This window comes from Xenopus laevis, chromosome 9_10L, assembly GCF_017654675.1.
Source record: "Xenopus laevis strain J_2021 chromosome 9_10L, Xenopus_laevis_v10.1, whole genome shotgun sequence".
Taxonomy (NCBI): Eukaryota; Metazoa; Chordata; class Amphibia; order Anura; family Pipidae; genus Xenopus; species Xenopus laevis.
Window position 1 is genome coordinate 134,635,000 of NC_054387.1, and position 9,803 is coordinate 134,644,802.

The 9,803-nt window shown below is 39.5% G+C and overlaps 1 protein-coding gene across 3 annotated transcripts; it reads left to right on the forward strand.

Moving 5' to 3' along the window:
• On the forward strand, nucleotides 1-7,166 carry LOC108703741 (oocyte zinc finger protein XlCOF7.1-like). 3 transcript variants are annotated; one of them, XM_041576558.1, is made up of 3 exons: nucleotides 1-8; nucleotides 339-462; nucleotides 2,349-7,166. In XM_041576558.1, the coding sequence occupies exon 3, from the start codon at nucleotides 2,387-2,389 to the stop codon at nucleotides 5,096-5,098; it is 2,712 nt and encodes a 903-aa protein (XP_041432492.1). In that variant the 5' UTR covers nucleotides 1-8; nucleotides 339-462; nucleotides 2,349-2,386; the 3' UTR covers nucleotides 5,099-7,166. The 3 variants fall into 3 exon arrangements, with proteins under 3 accessions (XP_041432492.1, XP_018095511.1, XP_018095510.1); XM_018240021.2 differs by lacking the exon at nucleotides 1-8 and adding an exon at nucleotides 892-994; XM_018240022.2 differs by lacking the exons at nucleotides 1-8; nucleotides 339-462 and adding an exon at nucleotides 188-249.
• Nucleotides 7,167-9,803: the final 2,637 nt, after the last annotated feature.

The window sequence follows — 9,803 nt, forward strand, 5'->3', positions numbered from 1 at the left end:
CTGGAGAGGTGAGGGGCACTGTGACTGGCACACTGACAAGAGACTGTCTGTCTGTACAAAGGGGGTCTCTCTGCAGCTCAAACACCATTCTCTCTTCCTTTCAATATTTAGCACTACATCCCTAGGAAGAAGTCAGATGATGGGGGGGCCCTGCATGCCCCTGGCTCCGTCATACAGAAGGAAAATAACAAGAATGACAAGAAGATCCTGGAACTCATGTCCAACATCATCCAGCTGCTGACTGGAGAGGTGGGTACAGCGGCCCCTTATTGTTTAGTAACAGTGGATGATAATCCCTTTCTCTGGCTGGGGGATGACTGGAACATTGTGTGTGACAGGTTGCCATAAGGACTCATCATGTTTCCATCTATTTTTCCTTGGACGAGTGGGACTATATAAAAGGAAACAAGGACCTTTACAGGGAAGTGATAAAGGAGGAGCCACAGCAGCTCCGCCCACTGGGTGAGTAATGGGTGCTTTCTATCGTAATAGAGAGCATAGTATCTAGTTAGGATGTTTTGACATTTCAAGGAGACCAGGAAGAATGTTAGGACAATCTATTTATACCCACTTAATAACCAGTAGCACAGGCACATAACTTTCATAATAATTTTTAAAAATAATTTATGCTTTATAAATATAACTGGAACAGAACAGAGAGGTATAGAAAAAGGACAGAGCTACTGAGGAGAAAAGAGAGGAGTTAGTAAAGATAGTATAGAAGGAGAAGAGGAGGATGTTGGGGTATAATGCCAGTGTTAATTAGTTGCACGTATTTAGGAGAGAAGATGATAATGAAACTGTTTTAGAGAGAGGGGAATGTGGCTATTGTTGTCTATTTGGTTCTGGTATTAAGTTCACATTTTGTGGTGTTGCTTGGGTCATTCATAGGAACCATTAGATGTGCAGCCATGAGAATATCTGTATTTTCCAGTGTCTTGCAAATATGATGAATGGGAGATTCTACTTAATTAGCTTAATTTCTGAGTAGAAGGTAGGTTATAATTAAGTTTGTTACTTCAGATATGAGAGAACAGATTTTGCCATAAGGCTGAGACACACAGAGTGTTGGCTCTGCTGCTCTCAGTTTTTATTTTTTTCATGCTGAGAGAAGCTGCGGATCCCCTCCCTTCCCCAACTCCATTAAACTGCACTGAAAAGTACAGCTTCTGCTTTAGTGCAGGCAGGTACATGGAGCCAAGCAGAGACTGGCCCAAAAACCGTTAAAGCAGGCATTTTTTGGACATTCTCCACTTTGTGTTCCTACACTCAAGCAGAATCAGGGCAGATCAACGGAACTGTGATGGAAGCAAATCCGTTTCTCTCAGCATGCAAAAATAACCCAGACTGAGAAAGCAGCAAAGCCAACGCTCAGCCTAAAGGTTTGAATTGGTGAACCGAAGCCTGTCTTTCCTTGTAAGAAATTGGGTCTGTGATTGGCTGTCCCCCCTCCTACTGTGCTTCTGGCAGGTACTGTTAGGACACGCCCACCCCTCATTTGAAACACAGACAGGGACCAGAGAACATCTATAGGGAGCTCCAATAAAGGGTGTTTTTGAAGATAATATTAATTTTAGCCCAGAGTTAAACTAGCACTGTATAGTATTCATTATTGCCTACAATATTAGGTTTTTTTTTACTTATCATATAAGGAGACATTTTGTGTAAAAAAATAAGAATGTACCAGTGCATTATACTCATTTAGATATAGAAGAATTTTGCTTAAAAAAGTAGTGTTTCAGGCTAATTTATTGAATATTTCTGCAAAACCCTAATAATCCCTCCCTTCTCTTCCACTTGCTGCTCCCTGAATTCCCAGGCTGTGCACTCAGCTCACTGCACTGTAGGACAGGAACCAATCAGCAGCTAGCAGGACCTGATAGGGAACTGAAGCCTGTCTGTGCTTGTGTGACTGCAGGGCTGTGATTGGTTGTCCCCTCCTACTGTGCTTCTGGCAGGGACACGCCCACCCCTCATTTGAAACACAGACAGGGACCAGAGAACATCTATAGGGAGCTCCAATAAAGGGGCTATTTTTAAAGATAATATTAATTTTTAGCACCATGTTAAAGCAACACCATATATTACTTATAATTGCCTACAAAATTAGGGTTTTTTCATTTGTCCCATATCTCCTCTATCTAAACTGATTTTTTCTCTCTCTCCACAACAAATCAAATGGTATTAATTACTGTTTCTCTGTAGGCTGAGATCCATGTCAAGTTAGGTCCTAGCCTAACTATATTGTTATTGTTATGCTTATTGTTAGAAAACGTTTGTATTTTTTATTTTCATTAGATGTGTATCTGTTCAGCCATAAATAATTGTCTGTATCCTTTTTTATGCAGCCTGTGAATATAAAAATGGCAGCAATGTTACAGCATGTATGGAAGCAACATTATGCTGTAATAATGTTGGAAATATCATAAATCCTGAAATTTCTCCAGGGGAACAGCCCCCACCAGCCAATGGGATTAAAGAGGAAGCAACTTCAAGTGAAGGGGGAAACCAATCAGATTGCAGCATTAATCCACTTACAGAACAGATCCAGAGAATAGATGCACCTACTCCTATCATGGGATGCAGCCTGAATAAAAGTGTGGCAGATTATATAAAAGAGGAAGTGACTTCAAGTGAAGAAGGAAACCAATCAAATTGCAGCATTTATCCACTTACAGAACAGATACAGGGAACAGATACTCCATTCATGGGATACAGCCTGAACAACATTGGGGCAGATAATGATATATTAAATGGTATTAATGAGCAGTCAGCAGAACAGATACAAGGAACAGATACAACTACTCCTATCATAGGATGCAGCCTCTTTAAAATGAAGGCTAATAAACATGATGGAAATCCATATTGGTCATCAAAAAATATATTACGTAGAAAATACAGTTGCAATGAGGGCCATAAATATCTGATTCACAAGAGAGACTTTGATAAACATCAAATGACCCACAAAAGACAGAAATCTTTTTCTTGTTCTGAATGTGGGAAATGTTTTGCCTCTTCGTCAAACCTTACTGTCCATTTGAGAATTCACACAGGGGAGAAACCTTTTTCTTGCTCAAAGTGTGGGAAAGGCTTTACTAGACCAAATGCACTTATTATCCATCACAGAACCCACACAGGAGAGAAACCTTTTTCCTGTTCTGAATGTGGGAAATGTTTTTCAAAGAAATCTAGCCTTGTTCATCATCAAAGGACTCACACAGGAGAGAAACCGTTTTCTTGTTCTGAGTGTGACAAATGTTTTGCCTTTTCATCAGAACTTACTGTCCATCAGAGAACCCACACAGGAGAGAAACCATTTTCCTGTTCTGAATGTGGAAAATGGTTTAAATATCAGTCTCACCTTGCTCGTCATCAAATGATTCACACCGGAGAGAAGCCATTTTGTTGTTCTGAGTGTGGGAAATGTTTTTCCTCTTCATCAGGACTTACTTCCCATCAACAAAGAACCCACATGAAGGTAAAACCTTTTTCCTGTTCTACATGTGGGAAATGTTTTTCAGATCGATCTCACCTTACTCGTCATCAAAGGATTCACACAGGAGAGAAACCTTTTTCTTGTTCTGTATGTAAGAAATGTTTTTTAGATCAATCTAGCCTTAGTCGTCATCAATTGATTCACACAGGAGAGAAAGCATTTTCTTGTTCTGAGTGTGGGAAATGTTTTGCCTCTTCATCAGACCTTGCTGTTCATCGGAGAACCCACACAGGAGAGAAACTATTTTCTTGTTCTGAATGTGGGAAATGTTATTTAATGCAATCCAGCCTTGTTCGTCATCAACGGACTCACAAAGGAGAGAAACCATTTTCTTGTTCTGAGTGTGACAAATGTTTTGTTATTTTATCAGAACTACTTATCCATCAAAGAACCCACACAGGAGAGAAACCATTTTCCTGTTCTGAATGTGCGAAATGTTATTCAAAGCAATCTAGCCTTACTCGTCATCAAAAGACACACACCGGAGAGAAACCTTTTTCTTGTTCTGAGTGTGACAAATGTTTTGCCACTTCATCAGACCTTACTTTCCATCAGAGAACCCACACAGGAGAAAAAACATTTTCCTGTTCTGAATGTGGGAAATGCTTTACAAATCAGTCTCAACTTGCTCTGCATCAAATGATCCACACAGGAGAGAAGCCAATCAGTTGTCCTAAGTTTGAGGAATGCTTTGTCTCTTCATCAGGACTTACTGCCCATCAACAACGAGCCCACAGGATGGTAAAACCTTTTTCCTGTTCTGAGTGTGGGAAATGTTTTTCACATCGATCTAACTTTGCTCGTCATCAAATGACTCACACAGGAGAGAAACCTTTTTCCTGTTCTGAGTGTGGGAAATGTTTTTCAAATCCATCTCACCTTGCTCGTCATCAAATGATTCACACAGGAGAGAAACCTTTTTCTTGTTCTGAGTGTAGGAAATGTTTTTCAAATCCATCTAGCCTTGCCCGTCATCAAATGATTCACACAGGAGAGAAACCTTTTTCTTGTTCTGTATGCGGGAAATGTTTTTTAGATCAATCTGGCCTGAATCGTCATCAAAAGATTCACACAGGAGAGAAACCTTTTTCTTGTTCTGTATGTAAGAAATGTTTTTTAGATCAATCTACCGTTACTCGTCATCAAAAGATTCACACAAGAGAGAAACTTTTGTCTTGTTTTGAGTGTGAGAAATGTTTTAAAAATCCATCTAGCCTTGCTCGTCATCAAATGATTCACAAAGGAAAAAAACCTTTTTCTTGTTTTGAGTGTAGGAAATGTTTTTCAAATCCATCAAGCCTGGCTCGTCATCAAATGATTCACACAGGAAAAAAACCTTTATCTTGTTTTGAGTGTAGGAAATGTTTTTTAAATCCATCGAGCCTTGCCCGTCATCAAATGACTCACACAGGAGAAAAACCTTTTTCTTGTTCTGTGTGTGGGAAATGTTTTTCAAATCAATCTCACCTTAATCGGCATCAAGTGATTCACAACAGAAAAAAACCTTTTTTATGTTCTGAATGTGGGAAATGTTTTGTCTCTTCATCACAACTTACTGCCCATTGTCAACAAACCCACATGGAGAAGAAACCTTTTTGTTAACGTTGGAATGTTTTTTAAAACTGATCTTACCTTAAAGATAATTATAGAACACACACTGGAGAGAAACCATTTTCTCATACTGAATGTGGAAAGGCATTTCCTTTCAATAATAGTATTGTTTCCCCCAATAGTATTGAGTGCAAGTTCAGTATTTTTCTATGATAAGTGACTCTTAAAACTATTTTGTGAAATTCATTTTCCACAACATGTGTTGGGTTGATTTATTGGTGCAGTTTAAAATCAGTTTACATTAAGGTAATGTGATGTTTGTTGCTGAGCAATAATGCTATTTCATTAAGACTGGGTGCCAACTTGTAGATGAGCCTGCAGTGGGATAGATCTTGTTTGGAGGCCATACAGTATCTAAACATTTAACTTGTTTCCCCAATATACGTCTAAACACCCCCTCCCATGCACACACTTGCTTATGAATATCCCAGTGCACACCTTTCCTATAGTTCTATTCATTCTGGTGGGAGTTGAGAGACTTATTTACATATTCCTATTTACATCACAACCAGTAGTGTCTTGGCTTGTGTTCCCTGTTTTCATCAGGGTTCCAGTTGGTGACTGAGCTGCGCTTGCTGGTTTCTGCGTAGGAGGCAAACGCCTGTACAGGAACTGATCTACAACCTTCTGATGCTGATGGACTGCTCTTATAAACATTATCCAGATACTTGTACCTAGGCAGAATATTAGTTGTTCTTTTCACAAGACTATTTAAATTAGTGTGGGAAACTATGCCCACTGCCATCATCTAGTCCAGGAAAAGTATTTCTATTTCTAAGTTCTTTTCAATAAGTCACAGGACCTACCAAAGTAGTACTATTTTATAAAACAGAAGGTTAATGAAACACAAGTCTGCTGCAATATTGACATGCCCTGGAAGATGAAAAGAAGAAGAAAAGAAAAGGAGATCCTGTACTAATCTAATCTTTACATAATTGTCTCAAGAGATCTGCTGGTTGTGCCCTTTTGTTTTAAACCAAATGTATCAGATTGTCTGGCACTAATTGGACAAGATAGAAGTAGAAATGCAGCAAGGTGAACTGCCTTCAATTTTCTGAGGCATGAAGGAGCTGTCCTGAGTGGCTTTGGATATTTCCCTAGGACTGAAAGATGACTTGGATCTCCACCCCAGCCATCTTGACTGGCACCTTTAATCACTTACAACAATGCTATGAACTTGCATAAGGCTCAGTATTCTCATGGAATGATGAATGAGCTTCAGAGGGTTTGATTCTTCAGGAGGATATTATCTAGATAGTGATGTGCGGGCCAACCCTATACTCGCTGGAAGGGCAGGTATGGGCCGACCTCGCTGCACCATTTGTGGGCCATGGGCAGGTTCAGGTTGAGCTCTTCTGCCTGTTATCCTCACCCGCGACCTTAGGCTGCTGGTTTCTGACTTCCAGTTTTATAGCCTCAAGCAAGCCCCACCCTGTACTTTTTGTGACGTAATTGGAGGGGGGAAGCCAGGTGTGGCTCAAGGTTTTCTCAACCTACACATCACTACTAGATGTAATTAAATTAGTTTAAAGGGAGATTATACACTGAAAAATACTTTGGCTAAATATTAGCATAGTAAATAGTACTTGTGTTGAAAATAGGGATGCACCGAATCCACTATTTTGGATTCGGCCGAACCTCCGAATCCTTTGCGAAAGATTCACCAAATACCGAATCCTAATTTGCATATGCAAATTAGGGGTGGGAAAGGGAAAACATGTTTTACTTACTTGTTTTGTGACAAAAAAGTCATTCGATTTCCCTCCTCGTCCCTTATTGGCATATGCAAATTCTGATTCGGTTCGGCTGAAAATGGCCGAATCCTGAACCGAATCCTGGATTCAGTGCATCCCTAGTTGAAAATGCTTGTTCAGAGCTCCCTATCGACCTATAAACAAACAAACCCCTCTCTTCTCTAAGCAGTAGCATTTGAGCAGCTCATTATCAGGGGCTTTTCACTGGACACTTAAATAGATTTTGTAATGATTTTTACAGTGTAGTCTTTATTGCTTCAATTAAAATGTTATTCTTGAACCAATAAATGTATTTTTAGTTGTAATACTGGTGTGTAAGCAGCCATCTCGGGTCATTGTGCCTGATCCTGTGCTTTCAGATAGAGCCAGCACTTTACAATGGAACTGCTTTAAGATAAGCTGTTGTTTCTCCTACTTGACTATCTCCAGCTATTATCACATATACCACTAGGTGACACATGGAAGCATTTTCAGCAATACTAACAATTTCTGGATTCATTTTGATCTATTCAATGCGAAACCATCTCCAGGCTTCAGGTAACCTGCTGTTTGAAAGGGTAAGGGAGTCTGTGGTGTTATTAACCACTACCTCTCACTGTTAATGTACTGAAAAGGGTTATTTTGGGTTCTGGAGAATTATTGAAACTGACCACTGATAGACCAGTAGGGATGTCGCGGACTGTTCGCCGGCGAACTTGTTCGCGCGAACATCGGCTGTTCGCGTCCGCCGCAAGTTCGCGAACGTCGCGCGACGTTCGCCAATAGGCGTTCGCGTCAAAATCGTTCGACCATTCGACCATTCGAGCGCTAAAATCGAAGGATTTTCGTTCGAATCGAACGATCGAAGCATTGGATCGAATGAAATCATTCGATCCAATGGCTTCGATCGTTCGACTCGAACGAAAATCGTTCGATCGAACGATTACAATCCTTCGATCGTTCGAATCGAACGATTTTCGGATGATCGAAGTTCGCGAACAGTTCGCGAACTGTTCGCAAATTTTGCCGGTGTTCGCGAACGGCGTTCGCGAACACATCGGCGGCGGTTCGCTACATCCCTATAGACCAGATAAGTGATTCACTCATACAGTGGCTTAGCACTGACTCCAACATGTTCACGTCACACTCCTACCTACATATTAAATATGGTACAATGAAGCATTATATGGTTTGTTACATCCTGTAATATCAAGAGCTTTCAGCACCATCGTTAAGGTGTTTTCTATTATTAAACAGTGACCCACTTATTTTCCCTACAGTATATAATATATTTAGTGTTAAAGTTCCCACTGCCTCTCATTGTATTTAATAGTTTTGTAGTAGAATTATCCTCTGCCTTTAACTGTATAATGCATTTAGGTTCTGAAGTCATTCTTCTTGGAAATTACTGTACCACTATTAAAAGTGCAAACTGTATGAGTATATATATAGAGAGAGAGAGAGAGAGAAATACAAGAGTCCTCTGCACTCAACCCATTATCAATATATTTAAGACAGAGACATTTTGTGCTACTGCTACTGAAAAATGCCTTACCCTTTAAACAAAACAGGGATTGTTTGTCCATATATTGCAATATATTTAAGCTCCCAAGTTTGGGAGTTTTACTTTGAAAGCAGCAAGTAAGTTGCAGGTAAAACTTAGTCCCTTTGTAAAATGTATAATGAAGCAATAGAATTCTTAATGAATCAGATGAAAATTGAGCGTAGGACTGGCCAGATATGGGATGACTTTGAGGTAGTTGTTCAGCTTAAATATATTGCAATATATGGACAAACAATCCCTGTGTTGTTTAAAGGGTAAGTCATTTTTCAGTAGCAGTAGCACAAAATGTCTCTGTCTTAAATATATTGATAATGGGTTGAGTGCAGAGGACTCTTGTATTTGACTATATGTATTTTGTGGTCACACCCTCATTGCACCCCCACCTAATGGTTTTAAAAATTAGTGGTGAGCACAACTTTCCCTTGTGTGTATATATATACAAAAATAATCGGTGGACTCAGAATACCTGATTACAGCCTAAGTGCTGGAACATGAAGTCATGCATACAAATAAACAAAAAGAGTCCACACTCCTGGGTCTTGTGAAGAAAAAAGTGAATTTAATCGATTAAATTCACTTTTTTCTTCACAAGACCTAGGAGTGCCGACTCTTTTTGTTTATTTATATATATATATATATATAATATATATATTCGAAATCCAAAGGTGCACTCCGTTAACTCAGTGAAGTCCTGGGTGCCAGCCAAAGTGGGTAAATATTTGCGAAAAAGAGCGACACTCACAGGTTGTTTTCAATGCAGATAAGTTGTGCTTTATTCCACTCAACGTTTCGATCCCAGAGTGGGTCTGGCTGTTTGTTTGTAAGATCCCTGTGAGGGAATAAAGCACAACTTATCTGCATTGAAAACAACCTGTGAGTGTCGCTCTTTTTCGCAAATATATATATAGATAGATATATATATATATATATATATATATATATATATATATATATATATATATATATATATATATATATATATAAATATAATAAATATATACTCACTGAAACTTGTGTATTATCTATATAATGTATTGTGAGAGCCTAGTGAGTCGTGACCAAGGAGGAAGCTGGTTTGCAGAATGAAATTGTGTACTGGGTATTGGACTAAAGCTGGCCATAGATGCAAAGATCCGATCGTACGAATCATCGTACGATCGGACTTTCCCATCTCCCGACCCGCCACTAACCATTCAGATCAAAGTCTTACCAGTCAGATTAGTTAAAGAACAGATCAGTAATGTTCTGCCCCTGACAGTAATCGTACGATATCTATGTCCAACCAAAGCTGCTGACAGTCTCCCACTGAAAATCGTACGATCGGCAATACACGCAGAGATATTATCGGCAGCCGACAGAAATTTTCTAACCTGTCCGATCGACCAAACGACCGATCTCC